The sequence below is a fragment of the Hydra vulgaris genome, chromosome 14 (assembly GCF_038396675.1).
Source record: "Hydra vulgaris chromosome 14, alternate assembly HydraT2T_AEP".
NCBI classification, from domain to species: Eukaryota; Metazoa; Cnidaria; class Hydrozoa; order Anthoathecata; family Hydridae; genus Hydra; species Hydra vulgaris.
This window is the reverse complement of record NC_088933.1, coordinates 19,487,558-19,505,000: the sequence shown is the minus strand read 5'-3', so window position 1 is coordinate 19,505,000 and position 17,443 is coordinate 19,487,558. Positions and strand designations below refer to the sequence as shown.

The following is a 17,443-nucleotide window of genomic DNA, read 5'->3' as shown; positions in this document are numbered from 1 at the left end:
ACTAAAAATTTTATTTTGTAAGATAAAAATGCACTTAACAGTGCACGGATCTTTAATACTACATTTAAGTCGGTCGTCCAATAAGAAATATATTATTATTAGGGTCTATCTAACTTTGCATTTCTGCAAAGTGAACGCTTTATCCGGCTTTATTATTACCGGCAGTTACGAAGTTGCTGACGAGATGAGGAGGCTGAATTAGTGCGAATTTCATAACTGCGAATCTGCATAAGTGCGAAGCAGTTGCAAAGACTGGCATAAGTGCGAACTGGCACAAGCGCGAACTGGCATAAGTGCGCCGAAAGAATTTGCAAACATTGGCATAAGTGCCAATGTTTGCAAATTCTTTCGGCGCTTATGCCAGTCTTTGCAATTGCAAAGAAATGGCGCTTATGCCAGTCTTTGCAATTGCAAATTCTTTCGGCGCTTATGCCAGTCTTTGAATCTGCATCAGTGAGAAGCAGTTGCAAATTCTTTCGGCACTTATGCCAGTCTTTGCAATTGATTCGCACTTATGCCAGTTCGCACTTATGCCAATGTTTGCAAATTCTTTTGGCGCACTTATGCCAGTTCGCGCTTGTGCTAGTTCGCACTTATGCCAGTTTTTGCAAATGATTCGCACTTATGCGAGTTCGCACTTGTGCCAGTTCGCACTTATGCCAGTTCGCACTTATGCAGATTCGCAGTTATGAAATTCGCACTTATTCAGTCGCCCCGACGAAATAAATTAACCGCTAAAAAGTCCGAGAGCGTTTAAGTCTATGAGTAGGCAAACCAACTTTTTCATCCATTAGTCGAAATTTATTTTGCCTATTTCAATTTCATAAATTTCGCTGCACGGTGGAAAAGGAAGAAATCCATTTGTGGTATATTTAATTTTTCATTATTTCAAAAAAAGTACTTGCATTATTTTTATCTACTAAACATCTTATATATATTTAATCTTATATATAAATATGTATATTTATATAAGTCTAATTAATATATGTATTTTTTTTATTTATTTGCGAGAAAAATCTTTTTTAAGCAAATTTTGCATCTTAGATGGCATACTAAAACATAACATTGTATATAAAAACATTATCAAACATGATAAAAAATATCAAAAAAAAAAATTATATAAAAAATTAAAAGCAACAAAAATAACATCTAAGCTAGTTTTAAAACATCCCCCTAGCTTTTTTGCAAGCAGTAAATCTTTTTTGCATTGAATTTACAAGATTGTTGCAGATTTTGTTTGGAACTCTTCTCCAAATGGTATCTAGTTCTTGCTTAAGGCTATTTATGGATCGTATTTGCACCTTGGCTAATTCTTTTTCCATCCAAGCCCAAATAGATTCGATTGGATTCAAATCTGGTAATCGAGCTGACCAAACCAATAAATCTACTTTAATTTCTTTCATCAATGTTTTACTGTACGAGCTGTGTGGACTTGCGCCAAATCTTGTTGAAATTGCCACCATTTGTTTCAATCAATCAGCACGTCCACTGATGGAACCTTACAGTTCTCTAACGTCTCTATATATGTATGTTGATTGATTCGACCTGTATAAATGTTACACACTCCTACATTGTTTAAATTAAAGCAGTCCCAAATACCAACACTCCAGCCGCCATTTTTCAACCTCGGTAAAACAAAGCGATTACTATATTTTTTTCAATTTTATTCTTCTGACAAGAACTTTACTTTTTCTATATATTACGGTTTTTCACGGTTTTTGTTGAATGCGTTCTGAGTTCACAATAACTTAACTTGAAATATAAATTATAAAACTATTTTTGCGCTCAGTAGTTTTTTTAAACCTTCCTGATCTTGCATAACGTTAGATGACACCTGTTGTTTTAAATGTCTTTGGAATATATCTGACGCGGTTTTCTAAAATTTTGTGTTTTCTTGTTAATTCTCATTGGGGCGTGGCTCAATGATCAGTAATAGAGAAATAGCAATCCATCATCATCCCAGCCGCATTTGGTCCTAAAAAGTCTTCTTATGTACGCTCAAAAGACGCATCCCAGCCGGCATTTGTTCCTAAAAAGACGTCTTATGAACGTTCAAAAGACGTCTTTTAAGACTTTTTGCCGGCTGGGATGCTTTACATCTATTATTTACCACTTTGTTGCTTCGCTTACTGTTTTCGACCCATTTCTATGTATATTTACTTTTAGGTCTTATCAAAATATTTATAAAGGCTTTAAATGTGAATAAACTGGTCATCCTAAGTAATTTTATCCAACCTTTTATAGGAAGTTGTCAAACTAACGTGTAAATTAATAAAATAATCATGAATAAAAGTTAGAACGGAATTCAATTAAAAAGTATGTTAGCCTATTTTTTTTTACAATCTTTTCCGGTATGTTTCCTATATTCCTTTGAAAATAATAAATATGAACTTGTTATTGACGTGTTAGTTTTAGAGAAATAATTTTTTTGTCGTTCAAAAAAAAAAATTCAGTCTTTAGGAAATATGGATGGGTTTTTACAATGTTTTAAAAAAGGAATCTCAGAGTTCAAAAATTATGACAATATAAAATTTGCAACCCCCTCAAATTGAGGGGGGTTTAAACTTTATATGGTCATAATTTTTGAACGCTAAAATATTTTACTATGAAATTTAAAATTTATCGATGAATATAAGTCTAGTTGAAAATAATACAAAAAATATTTTATCAATTTGTTGCTCTCATGTTTGGGGCAGGTGGGGCTAAATTTTTTGGGCTTTTTTGTTCCCGTACTCCAATCATCGCAATTTTTTGCAAAGCATCCTTATTTGACATAAGTATAAACATATAAATATTTGGAGTTTGCTCCATATCTGGAAGTTTGCTATCTCAAAGACCAAAAAATGCTTGGGGCGCCCCTGTATATATATATATATATATATATATATATATATATATATATATATATATATATATATATATATATATATATATATATATATTACTAACAAGTAGCAAAAAATTTTCTGATTGGGCTAAGATCTAAAGAACATTTCTATTAGCGAAATCAATTTCTTGCAGATTTCTGAAAAAAAAACCGCATCGCTCGAATTAAATTTTTTTCTAAATTGTACTATAACAAAATAGAATACTATACAATGTATTATATACATTTTAATTTTCAAAGTTTTACGTATTTAGAAATAGGTTGAAAAAATCAAAAAAATGCTGTTTTTGATTCTCTTTCTTTTTTTTTCATTCTTTCTTTTCAATACAACTTCTGTATGTTTACATTTAACTACGTTACAATTCCATGACGTAATAAAATGCAATATATAAAATAAACAACATAGTATAACGTAATTTGATAACTTTAACATAATATAGCGTAATTCAATGTTTTTCTTATCATGAAAACTGTTAATGTTTCGTTAAAAAAATTACTATTTTTAATTATAAATGTTGTTGTAAAAGAAACTCGTAGAAGGTTAGCGAGTTTTATCATCGATGTAATAATATAATTGACATAAGTGGTTTTATAATTTACAATAATACTCATAAATATTATAACTTCCACTGAAACCTCTAAATAAAAACAGTGCAGAAATGACTCTTTATAAACAATTCTGTGGAATTTTCAAAATTTGATAATGATTACTTAAACATAAATTTTTTTAAGTGGCCTACAGATATCGAGTCCAAAATATTTGATTGAGTCAATTTTAAGCTTTGGTTTTTGCCGGTTGAAAAACCAACGTTTTTTTAGATAAGTAATATAGTCAACTTTTTAAATTCCACATAATAAACCACTGACGCCTGCTTAGAAAACCAGTTGCAGTAAGTTATCAATAATTTTTGTTTTTAGGGAAAGCACTTTTTTTCAAATTTTTCTTGTATATTTAATAACAATAATTTATTCATCAGGTTCACGGCAAATGCTTTATATCTGCTCACCCTATGGTATGGGCCCAGTTGATTTACGGGAAAGAAAATATGGTAAAGACAACAGTATTCTTTATTTCTATATACTATGGGCCTTGGTTCCTAGAATCCATTAAAGGTGGACAAGTTGACTTGAATTGGCTGCTTTTTTATCATTGTTTGGAATAAGGGACCATTACAAAAAACATTATAACAATTATTTACATTTACTAATTAACTTTTTTTTTTATTTGAATATAAAAATACGATACTTTATGATATGAATTTATACATAAGTATACACAATCACTAATTTTAACAGCCAGAACTTTTCTTAGAAACCTTATCGGCCATTTTTTCAGGGTTTCGCTTAGACACAACCTTAAAAAAAATTGAAGGCTTCTGAAAACAGAAGCAAATAAGATAAACAGTTTCAATTTGTCATGATTTTCATCCTAACAGCTTTGTAAAAGAAAATAGTTTTATTATCTCTTTTTTCTTTCTTTCTTTAATCTATGAAATCATTAAACCTTGAAAATAATTTGTTTACAATTGACAGTCAAACCTTAATTTTAAAACTTTTAAAATTACTTTCAAATTTTACACGTTAATAAATTCTATAAAATGCTAAAATAATATAAAAACAAATATACAAGCATAAGATTAAAAAATAAATTTTTTAAAAAAATATTATAAAAACAAAAAATAAAAAAATTTATAAATATTACATGACACAATATTTCCAATAGTTAACCAGCTATTACCATCAAAATTTTAAATAGTAATTAGTTGTTATATCATAATTTGAAATAGGTAGTCAGATTTTACCATCTTTTCATTAAAGTTGAAATATCTTCTGAAATCCACTCGTTTCTCGTGATACACAAATTTTGGAAGTTTGGCAAAGTTGATAAAACAGAAGCACCTTTGTATGCAGCATTAATTCGATGAGTGTTTGCCGACTCCTAAAAATGAATAAAAATTTGATGAGTGTTAGTAGACTCCTATAAATGAATTAAACATTGATAAGTGTTTATCGACTCCTAAAAATGAATATAAATTAAATCATGAATACAATAAAATTTTGTTTTGAAGAATAAAAATAAAAAATACAACCTTTACATGCACACAAGACAGTATTAATAATTGTAGTTCTTTTTCTAATCTTTCTCCTAAACCTAAAACATTTTTTAAATATAAAATAAAAGCTGAGAAAATTTTTTGTTAATTATGCAAATTTAAAGATTACGGAACATATAGCTACGTAATACATCATCATAAAGTATTTAAGCATCATAAAACAAAAAAGCTTGTAATAAAGTTTGAACCCTCTCAATTTTAGGGTGTTACAAATTTTATATAATCATATTTTTTGAATGCTGAGAAATTATACTATGAAACTTAAAATTTATTGATGAATATAAATTTAGTTAAGAATAGTAAAAAAAATTATTTTATAAACTTCTTGCTCTTATATTTGAGGCAGGAAGGGGGAAAGGGGTCCAAAATTTTGGGGCTTTTTGTTCTCAGGCTCCAACTATTGCAATTTTTTCAAAGCATTTTTATTTGACATAAAAATAAACATAAATGTTTGGAGTTTGCTTAAACACTAAAAAAATCCGCTCCTGATTATTATTAAAGTACAGCACTTTTGGACCACCGCAAGCAATTTGAAATACCCATATATCTCAATTAATATAAACGCTGTTTCTGTTGTTTTTTCGGAAATACATGGTCAAATAGCACATGAAGTAAATGATTACTAAAAACAGCGCGCCATCTCGATGCTTTTGCTGACAGCCATGCGTTAACGAAACGTCAATCATTAAAATATTTTCTGTAAGAATGTAATCCTTAAATATTTATTAACATATTCAAAATCCTCCTTTTAATCGATTAAATTATTAAGAAACTGATCTATGATTGCGTTTTGATTTTATGAATGTCAATGAAAAAAAAAGGTGAACGCAATTTAAAATTCTATATTCCAAATTACTCTTAGTTCGTTTATTAACTTTTGTTAATTTTTACTACTTACTCCATGCTGATTAAGACCCCCCCCCCTCTTCCCCCTCCCCGCTCCCTGTTTATTAATTTTTACTTGTTATCAACAAAAAAATAATATCACAAAACTTAAAAAAAAATTAAAAAATAAATAAATATAAAAAATATATAGTCACTTTAAGTATAAAAACTTTTAGTGTAATTAGGCTTTAAAAATTGTCGACTTCAAAAAATTTCGATTTGTCAAAAAGACTTTCATTTATTTTTCACCATAGTTATATTATTAATATTAAATTCACCATACTCATGTATTAATATTATATATATTAAACACTGTTGAATTATATTGAAACAGTTGTAAAAAAAAGAGCATTTGACCGCAAGCCGCACTAGAATTAAATTGTTGAACTCTGTCTTAGTTCTCAGAAAGGCTGATTTCATTAAGAGCTGCAAAATATCAGAGTATTAACAGTACCATATTACGCATGGATGGTGTCCCTGTTAATGCGGATTGAGCCCACATAAAGAGCCCTATGTTCCGAGATTTTATTAACAGGACTGAGAAAACTGCATAGCTCATTTAGGAGGCGGTGCTTTATCTATGAATGAGTCAAGTTCTCTTTAAACTTAAATCATGCCAAAAATAACCCAAAATGTTGAACAAAAAAAAAACCATTCCCACTACCAAACTGTTTTAATATATCTTTTACAAATATTCGTGGTCTGCGAAGCAACTTTCCATCAGTTGAATCTTACCTCTTGCAAAATTCACCAGACTTACTTGCTCTTAGTGAGAATAATTTAAATCCTCCTATTCCTTTATAAGATCTTAGTGTTGATGGGCACTATTCTTTGAATCGCAACGACTTTAATAGTCACATGCGTGGTTTGTGGGTATACATTAGGGTTGTTCGCCGTAAACAAAAACTTTTTATTTTCCGTATTTCAAGTTGCTATTGCGGAAGTTGTACGTGCAAAAATTCACCTTCCGTAACGCATTATACGAAAAAAAAAAAAAATTATTTCGTAATAACCCTTTACGAAAAGAAACTTGCGAAACAATTCATTTCGAAAGAATACTTGCGAAACAGTTCCTTACGAATGGAGCGTTTCGGAATGTGCACTTACGGAATAGATTCAAAAGCATTCATTAAACAAAACGAAAAAATATAATTATTTTTTATTTAAATAATATATATATATATATATATATATATATATATATATATATATATATATATATATATATATATATATATATATATATATATATATATATATATATATATATATATATATATATATATATATATACACACAGTGACCTAGAAAGGTCAAGAAAGTTAGGACGGGGGCGGGTGCTGAAACAGCAATTAAGGGGACCTAACCCAGCTAAAATTTAAATAGAAAAAACTGAAACTTTGAATTAGTTTTGAGGAAAAGGACAACGCTCTCTCCGCAACATGTCTCTATGCCAGTGTCTGTATATATTTATATTTATCAAGTACCGACTTTGGTTTACTTCGGACTTTCGGTTGTTTATTGGCTTTCGCTTAGCAGAAATGGAGATTTAATATTTATATTCTCATATATAAAAACTTCGTAAATATTTGGTTCCATTACAAAGTTTAAATGTTGTTTGGCCGTTGTCATTTCTTACTGAATCTTGCAATTAATTATCACTACCTTTTAGACTAGCTACAGCTCTGAAACTTTCAGCGCTTGTATAGCTCTGGTGATCTTCTTTGTTAAAGTTGTTTCCAAACCTTGCAACTAAATTTTTACTGCTCTCCTAAATAGCTAAAGCTTTAAAACTTTCAGCAGTTGTATAGTCCCAATAACGTTGGGATGTTGAAAATTTAAACATTATCAGGCCCAACGACACAAAGGGCAACAAATGCCCGTCCCACCCTTTTCTTATAAAAGTGTAAATCTAAAACTTATCAATATCATATAAAAAATTAGTATTTTAATTACATAGTTAATTATACGTATTTGATTCATAAAACGTAATTAAATATAATTATTATGCCGCGTTTCGTAAGTTTTTTTTCTTTAAGAACTGTTTCGCAAGTTGCGGTGCGAAAGAGTTTTGTTTCGAATGAAATTTGGTTTTTTATCATTATTTTAAAAATTAAAACCTTTAAAATGTTCATATGTTGCAATACTGAAAATAAAATTTTATTATAAACATTTTGGTATATAAAATTTTTATTTTTTACAATTATATCCGTTAGGCCAACAAAAATTTTTTATAGACTTCAAAACGTCGTTTAGCGAAAGAGCTCGTTTCGCAAATGCGACTTCCGTAAGCGCTACTTTCGTATGTAGCAAAATAGTTTTATTTCGTAATTCAACTTGCGAAAGGCTACATTTCGTAAGTAGCATTTGCGAAATGAATAGCGACGGATTTTTTTTCCGTAAAATTCGGTACGAAAAAAAAAATTCCTGAATCTCAATATCCTTTTGAAAGAATTTTATTCTTCCGGAATTGTACGAAATCTTCCGGTTAACAACTCTAGTATACATACGCATCAATTAATCTATTTATCACGAAATCTGGTTTGAATCTTTTAAACATTATTTTATGTGCTTCTGCTTAGCACCTCTTCACTCTATTACCTTTCTCTTTATACTTTATCATTCTCCTTTTTCCCGAGAATGCACTATTTTAGATGTAATTTCTGATCAAATTGATCATGCCCTTTCTCTTTACCCCTCTATCTTGTTATTGATGACTTTAATGCTCATCACACTGAATGACTTGGCTCTAAGGCCACTGACCCTGCAGACACTAAAACCTATGACTTCTGCATTTCTCAATCTCTTACTCAGATAGTTAACTTTGTGACTCGTTTTCCTGACAACCCAATCATTTACCCTTCACTCCTTGATTTATGTCTTGGCTCTGACTTTAGCTTGTGTTCAGTTTCCCTTTTTCTCCCTTAGGTGGTTCTGACCATGCAATGATCTCTATAAATCTTGTACTTTTTTTTCGGACTCCTCTTATCATCACACTAATTACTACTACCCTAAAGCTGACTGGTTCTCCTTTCGTGATTTTCTTTGTGATCTTTTCTCTCTCTTTGCTGATGTCTTTTCTCTCTCAGCTGAAAAATATGCCTCCTATGTAACCTCTTGGATTCAGGCAGGTATGGAAGCTTTTATTCCTTCTTGTTAGTTCCAAGTCAAGTCTCTTTCTACTCCATGATTTTTACCTTCTTGTGCAGCTGCTATATATAATCATAATTATTTTTTCATCTTTTTCAAAAGAACAACTCTCTTGAGAATAAACAGCTATTTATTATTGCAAGAAATCGATGTAAAAAGGTGCTATCTGCTGCTGAGCTCCATTATTCACAGTTCACTAAATCTCGTATCTTATTTCAGAAGTTTGGCTCTAGAGACTTTTGGACAATCTTTAACAGCGCCATTAACAAGATTAGGTCTAACATAGGTCTAAAACTTTCAACAAAGTTTGGCATGCTGGTCTTCTCCATAAGTTTGCTTCATATGGTGTATGGTCTGGGAAAGTTTTTGAGATTTTTAAATTGTTTCTTTCTAACCGCTTTATTAAAGTCATCCTTGAACAACACTCTTCTTCATTTCCAGTAACTTCTGGGGTACCTCAAGTTCTTTGGTCCTATTTTGTTTCTCATCTACATTATGATCTTCCTGACAACCTTACATCTAAAGTAGTTCTTTTTGCTGAAGACTCAACTTTATACTCCTGTCTTGGTAAAAGTCTTCTCTTTTTGATCACTTAGAATAGGCAGCCAATCTTGAATCTGATCTCATTTCTGTAACAGATTGGGGCTTGCAGTGGCTTGTAAATTTTAACTCCAAAAAAACTGTTATTAACTGCAAACAACAACTGCATTACTGTCGACATTCCTATGTTAATGAACGGCAGCCCTCTCACTGAGTCTTCTTCTTTACGTCTTCTTGGATTATCGCTTACTACTGACCTTTCATGGACACCATATATACAATCAATTGCTAAATTAGCATCCGCTAAAGTTGTTTCTTTTTATTGTGCTCGCCATTTTCTTACTCCTGACTCAACTCTCTACCTCTACAAATCTCTTATTCACAAAACATTGGTGACAGGAGAAGCTGTATTATGAATAATGTGGGCAGGGCAATCGACTCCTTCTATATTTGCAGACAATATTTTTTTAAATTTGTAATACATTTTGTTTATTCTGTGCCTTTCTCTTCTGCCAAAATTAGTATTATCAGCCCTAAATACTAGAAAGCTTTTTGATGGAATATCAATGTATCTATACAAAGTTTAACTTAACCTTCAAATTAAAAAAAATAACGGATGAGTATTGGAAACAGCTTCTGGTATTTGTGATTACTTGAATATGTAGAAATTCCATGAAAAAGAAATTTTGTAATTCTTGTTTAATTATCTCTACGGAATGAGGTGCTGATAGATTTTTAATAAGAGCTGCTACTTTTGTTTTTACAGTAGATTGCTTGCAATTTTGGAATCTGGAAACATGATGGAATTGAGTTTAGCTGTGCAGTAATGAACTGAAAGTCTGATGGTGTTTAAAAATTTTATATGCAGTTGTTAATTCCACAGCACATATTAAAATATCTTTTGGAGAACTTTTTATCATTAGAAAGGAAAATATATATTCCTTGATGAAGATCCAGACATTCTGGAATCTGGAACTGTGATTACCTGATTCAATATGATGGCCTATGCTTGATTTTCCATCATGACTCACCAATATAAAAATATTGCAAAGGAAACAAAATATATTCATTTTTTCCTTTTTTTAATATAGGGCCACTTTTTTGTAAAATCTTCAGAAAAGTGACACATTCTTTTTGGTATGTTTGTTGAAGTACTCAAATTAAAAGGAATAAAAAACAAAAACAATCTAGCGCTAGTAATAAAAAGAAATCAATGTCAATACAATAATATGAGTTAATTGGAATTTTAGGAATGTTTTTTTATAAAAAATTACTGAATTAGGATGTCAATGCATTGCGATACAAAATTCATTTTTTTGGAAAAATTTTATCAAGTAAACACTTATGTAACAAAAAATGTTTCTTATTGTAAAAGGTGGCACAAAATGCATACGAAAATCAATATTTTTCTACTTATGTTCAATATTGTAGAAGATTTTTTAAATATGTCTAATAACTTTAAATTGACTATAATAAACGTATGAGGTATACCAGCTGCCTAATATTAGACTGCTAATCTTTATATTTTTGTTAGAAAATGTGTTATGAGTTCACAGTGAAAAAAGTGAAAGTACTTTGCAGATGTTGCAAAATTTATTTTAGTAGGTATGGTACAGTTGGCACTTGATTTGTTGGAAACAGTCAAGTGCCAACTGTACCATACCTACTAAACACCTGCACCATAAAATTTGGACTTCATACTTTTGCACTTCATTAAAAATAAAAATAACTTCAATAAAAACATAAATAAACATGATAAGAAAAAGATTTTTGGTATGTATATAGAACAAAATATATTTACCAGCTTTTGTACAGCATTTAGGTTAAGCCTACTGGCACAATAACAAATCCGACACTCAAGGCTGGATATATTATTTGTAGATGAATCATTTTTGTACACATCCCATTTAAGCATTGCCCAAAAATCCTCTATAGCACCAGCTTCTGGCAAGTTTTCTGGATTGTCCTTGTTTGAACAAATGGTACCTTCTGGGTTTTCAGTCAATTTGTTAACGAATTAGCACAGTGAGATATTGCTGAATTGGGCGAAAAGACATACTTGGTGTCTTGATAATATTTATTAATAAAAGGTTGCAAGAATTTTCATATATACTCTATTAAATGTCTAGGTTTATTGCTTGGCCAGAATAAATAATGTGAATATAAACTGATGTGACCCCTCCACATAGAGGGGTCACATCAGTTTACATTAATTTAAAAAATTTCTTGTATGGATGGGAGATCCATACAGGTAATTTTTTTCCATCCATACTTTGCAACATCATAATACTTAACAATGTCTGGTGTCAAATATTATTCATTTGAAGAGTATGTATTATTACCAGCCATGTGCTATTCGATCATACTATTGATAAAAATGTTGTCGACTTTATTTATATAGTGTATCATGGTCACACTATTTTAAAAAAGTTCTTCCACATTTCTGGTGACCTCAAAGCCTTATTTGATGAGGTTGTTTTATGTATTAAAAGTCTTCTTCCATTTCTAACTTTCCGACCCAATGGTTAGTTTTGAACTTTATTTCATTGTTTTATAATTGAAGAAATAAAATAAAATTATCAACGAGATCAAAAAAGTTTTAATTTTTTAAGCACTAACCAAGTAAGAATTAATTTAACTAACAAATTTAGTTCAATGTCACACAACATTCATTTAATGAGCATAACTTTTCCTGATGAAAATGGCATTAATGAAAATGGCAAAAAAAAAATCAAACTATTTTATAAAACATTGCTATCCAAGGTTAACAAAAGCCATCACCCCACACCCATCCACACCCACAACACCTACATATATATATAGTGAGGATTTTCATCTTTTTATTACTTTTTGCATTCTCAATACTATATAAACAACTAGTCAGGTTAAGATCAGTTCAATCAAGTGCATACCTTTTTATTATGAAAATATTAGTAAACTTATAGTTTACTAAAATTTTCATAGTTAAAAGTTATGTTGTAATACTTAATTACTTTGCTTAAAAGTTTGTGTGCTGACTTTATGACTAATTCCATACATGATGTACATATACGTCATGATAATGTGCCAACATGAGATTTAATGAATTGCATTATATATTCTATACATCATGCAAAAATAAAAAATAAAAGAAATTTTAACCTTTAATGAGTGAAGATCCTGCCGATAAAAATATATTTTTAGAAACTTCTTTTCTATCATCAATTTCACATGCTTTTATAGCTTTTTCAAGACACACTTGTAAAGATGGAATGTCTTTTCCCCACAATGATGGCTGGAACAAACCTTCAACACATTCGAATCGCGATTCTCCCACTTTTAATGTTCTACAGACAAAATGATCTACAATATAAATTGTATACAAAAATACAAAAAAATTTTTAAAAATGGTACTGAAAGCATTCATTGTAATTTCATCATCATTTGATAAATTAAACAGTTAGACTTTTGGATCGATTTTGACTTTTGGAAAATCTCTAGTTGTTGTCTTTTTTGTAGTTAACAAAAATAAAATAAAAAACTTGTTATCATTAATAAGAAAAAGTATGCAACAAAAAGATATAGCATATATGTAAATTGGAATGGCTTAACTTTCTTTTGTATATACTTATTTATATACAACAGATCAATTCTTGGAAAATTAGGATAAGTTGAAAAGTAAGCATTTCATAGAGTTGTTTTAGTAAAGCAACTTGAGTGAAGAAAAAGATTCTTACCATTTAATTTAAAATGAATTAAAACAAAAAAAAAGCTTTAAATCTTGCCTGAAAGATGACTGAAGAAGTTTTTAACTTGGTCATGTCAGTAATGATAAAAATGCAACTTACTTGAAGTTGTATGGAAGGTTAAATTTGGAAATATCTACTAGCACTGTATCAATTTTATCATTTGGTATTAAAAGCACTTCTGCAATCTAAAACAAAAAAAACAAAAAAAAATTGGAATTTGAAAACTTTGATATGAAATGAAAAAATTTTTTTTTTTAATATTTTGATGAAAAAATTATACTTGCTCTTTGATGTATTGTACAACATAATTCTCTATATCAGAACAAAACCTAAAAATAAATATATACAAGCTTATTTTTTAAATCTCCTTTTTACCTCTTATTATACTTTTTAAATTCCTGTAGTTTTTTTCCTCAAATATCAGTTCTTTGGAATTTGCTTCCTTCATCTTGCTTTCCTAATTCATATACTTTGCAATCGTTTAAGTTGTCTGTCAATCATTGCTTTTCTCTTCCAGTAACTTCCAACTCTAATTATTGGTTGCTTGCAGCCTTGTTGGAAGCGAAGATGTTAAAAAAAAAAAAAAAATTCAATTTTATCACCTGTAACCTTCTCCTGATAAAAGTTTCTTTAAACTTGCTGTTATTTGTTGTCCAATAGAAGACAAACTTGTGACACCTTTCTGAATGATTGTACCTGGAATATAGGCCAAAGAAAAAATATTTATACTCTTGTAAACAATATTTTGATTTACATGTTCTGACAAATTTAGAAAGAAATAAAAATAAAAACAATGTCCTTAAAACTGATTAAAATATTTGATTAAAACAGCAAGTTAAAATTACTGAAAAAAATATTTCATTATTTCCTTAAAATTTAGGAATAAAACAATATATATATATATATATATATATATATATATATATATATATATATATATAAAAAAATATATATATATATATATATATATATTAGGGTGATAACTTTTATACAAAAGTCATCACCCTCGTTTCCCTGTATCATAATTTGATGAGCTTTCATTTAAGATTAAATAAAATATTACATTCAAGGCGATTTGATAAAAAAAACCTCACGCACAAAATGATTTTAAGAATTTTATTTACTAGCTTTTTGGCCAAATTTTTGAAGTCACTGTAAGCAGATACAAAATTGAACACAAGCTGTAGAGTCACATGCATACAACATTATATAGGATCATCAAACGCACAAGGAAGTCAAATATTCACGATAATGTCATTAGAGAAGATGAATCTCAGTGGGAGATTGTCCTAGTTGTGGAGAGTCATCTATTTTCCAGTGGGTTTTCAAGCAATTGAGAGCTTTTGGGTAGTCATTCAAAGCTTCAGATAGTTCTTCAAAATCTTATGCAATAAATGCAGAACAATTGACTGCTGAACCAATGGTCAGTCCATGAGTAAGAAATGAATGAACAGATTTTACGCAACCTGATCCGGGTTTCTGGCATCAGAATAAACGCAAGAAGAGCTAGAATGGCACGAGAGTTCCAGCGTGCATTGCTGATGTTTGGGATCTGTTTGAAATTCATGAAGGGGATCTTATTCCTCTCAGTTAAGTGGCAGAAGACATAAGTGAGGTGGTAGAGAAACATGATGTCACCTCTCCAGCCCCCTGTTTCCTTAATCTCAGTTTTACTGTTGCTGAAGGCTGCTTTCGATTTACCGCAATTGCTCATCAAACCCTGCACAAAGAAATACTCGATGTTTGGTAATTTAGTCGACCAATGGAGCTCATCATCCATGATAACAGGAAAAACGCGGTCTAGCACATGGTGCTGGCAACTGATGAACATGGGTTTGGGGTGACCTTTCTCTTTGATCATTTACTACAGCCAAACAACAACACCTGTCTTCTTGCCGGTATTCATGTTTCTTGTGTTGGCAACAATCATCACAACTGATCCCTACAGGTTGAACTCCTCTAACACATCCTGGAGTCCTTCTGCGATTGTTTGAGCTGTCAATTTTAGCGCAGTCAACTTAATTTCTTTAGATTCATTCTTGAGGACCACGACCTGATATTCAAAACCCTCAATGTATTTGCCGTCAAAGTGTATGCTCCACTTCTCCAGATGAAGCGTGCTCACCAAATGTTTCTTCACCTGAGCAGCTCTCGTGTAGATAGCCTTGTGGATTGCTGATTGACATGGGGTTGGGATTTCAATGCCCTCACCAGAAAGATGGCAGCACACCACTGCTGCTCTGTGGGACAACACCTTTGAGTATGTAACAAGACCTCTTGTAATGCCTGTTGGGTTATGCTTTCTTTTGAATAACCAACGTGACCTTTGCTCTCAATTTGCTAAAACTTTTAGAGGTTCTCATCCTCTTTGCACAACCATTCACCTTTCATCTTGGTCATGTCAAACAGTTCATTCAATGAATCAAAGTTTTATTTTTTTCTGCAGCGCTCGTAGTCTTTCAGAAGTTTTGCTAGTTTTGCACAAATGGCTTGATCAGATACATGCGGGAAATTCAAAGTTTTGGTCCATAGGTCTTTACGCTCTACAGCAATTAAACCAATCCTCTCTTTCTGTTCTTTGGCAGTGGATTCAATAAATTTGAAGCGTCCAATGACATGGTTTTTCAGGGGCATGCAACTCTGTTTGCTCACGGGTGCTTCATAAATTGCCACGTTGCCTCCTCTTGATGGGGGTTGAAACTAGACTAAGTTCTTTGTCCAGGTTTCCTTGTTCTTCTCCATGTTAGAAGAGCTCTTCTTGCATGACATGTTGTTTTCTACTCAGCAACTGAAATAGGAAAGGCCTTAACGTCAATATTAATTATGTAACAAATTAAAGAAACTGTTATTAAGTTTTCAGAAAGAAGAAGCATCCTGAACAATTTTGTCACCGTGGCGTCACTGTCCTGGCTGACCGCGCACAGCGTTATACAATGTTCTGGAAAATTCTATACATTTCTCTGTTACATAAATTATTGCACAAGTCGGTTTCATGACTTATGTTATATACAGTATATATATATATATATATACAGTATATAATGTATATATATACAGTATATAATATATATATATATATATATATATATATACAAATATATACAAAAAAAAAATATATATATATATATACACACACATATATATATATATTGTTAATACAACTACATAAAATGATAAAATGCCTACATAAATAGCATTTCAAAGTGGTTTGTGCATGACCTTTTTCACTATTTTAATGGAATAAACGTCATTTTAGCCATTAATAGGCAAAAGTTCATACATTTGCGCTACAGGAAATAGTGTTTGAGAGAAAAAATCAAAAAGTAATCACCCTTAAATATATATATATATATATGTATATATATATATGTATAAATATATACATATATATATATACATATATATATATATATATATTTATATATATATATGTAAATATATATATATATATATATATATATATATATATATATATATATAGATCTATAGTTTGTTGGCTTTGGGAAGAGCGGAAGGAAAAAAGTGATTCTTACGCCAACATATACGTCACTTTTAATTACTTTTAACTTTCGTCCAACATTTCCGTGTTGGACGAAAGTAAAAACCATTAATTTAATTACAAATTAATCGTTTTTAAAAAAAACCACAAAAACGCTAATTTAATTGACCAGAATGTTTTTAAAAACATTCTGAATGTTTTTAAAACATTTTGAATGTTTTTAACAATATAAACAATGTTTTTATTTTATTTTTTTTTAATAAAATGTTTTTATTTTTATTTTTTTAATAAAATGTTTTTATTTTAATTTTTTTTACTGTAAATCATGCGCGGAGTGTTGCTACATCGACTATCTTATAGCCTGACTCGCAAGGGAGTGCTGCTACATCGACTGACAAATAGCCTGACTCGCAAGGGAGTGCTGCTACATCGACTGACAAATAGCCTGACTCGCAAGGGAGTGCTGCTACATCGACTGACAAATAGCCTGACCCGCAAGGGAGTGCTGCTACATCGACTGAGGGTTTGGTTGGGGCAGGCAATCTATCATTATTAAAAAAAAAAAATTCCGGTCTTGCATTTTAATTTTTACTTTTTGTCAACAAAATATGGAAAAAACTTTCGGACAACATCTAAGGGT

General features: G+C 30.5%; 2 protein-coding genes across 3 annotated transcripts in view; one reads left to right on the top strand and one right to left on the bottom strand.

Annotated features, from left to right (window-relative positions):
* Positions 1–8, top strand: part of LOC100211803 (GRIP and coiled-coil domain-containing protein 2) — a 7,659-nt gene extending 7,651 nt beyond the window's left edge. The window contains exon 5 of the mRNA XM_065817336.1: positions 1–8. This exon is cut by the window's left edge and continues 506 nt beyond it. The gene's annotated coding sequence lies outside the window, so the exon portion shown is untranslated.
* Positions 9–4,081: 4,073 nt separating this feature from the next.
* LOC100201116 (POTE ankyrin domain family member J) overlaps positions 4,082–17,443 on the bottom strand; it is a 52,219-nt gene continuing 38,857 nt past the window's right edge. For both annotated transcript variants that reach the window (XM_065818372.1, XM_065818371.1), the window contains 6 exons: positions 13,907–14,000; positions 13,585–13,633; positions 13,404–13,489; positions 12,718–12,902; positions 4,978–5,039; positions 4,082–4,826 (listed from right to left, as the gene is read on the bottom strand). In XM_065818372.1, coding sequence (XP_065674444.1) covers positions 4,686–4,826; positions 4,978–5,039; positions 12,718–12,902; positions 13,404–13,489; positions 13,585–13,633; positions 13,907–14,000 — 617 coding nt within the window. In that variant the 3' untranslated portion in view covers positions 4,082–4,685. The remainder of the gene's footprint in view (positions 4,827–4,977; positions 5,040–12,717; positions 12,903–13,403; positions 13,490–13,584; positions 13,634–13,906; positions 14,001–17,443) is intronic.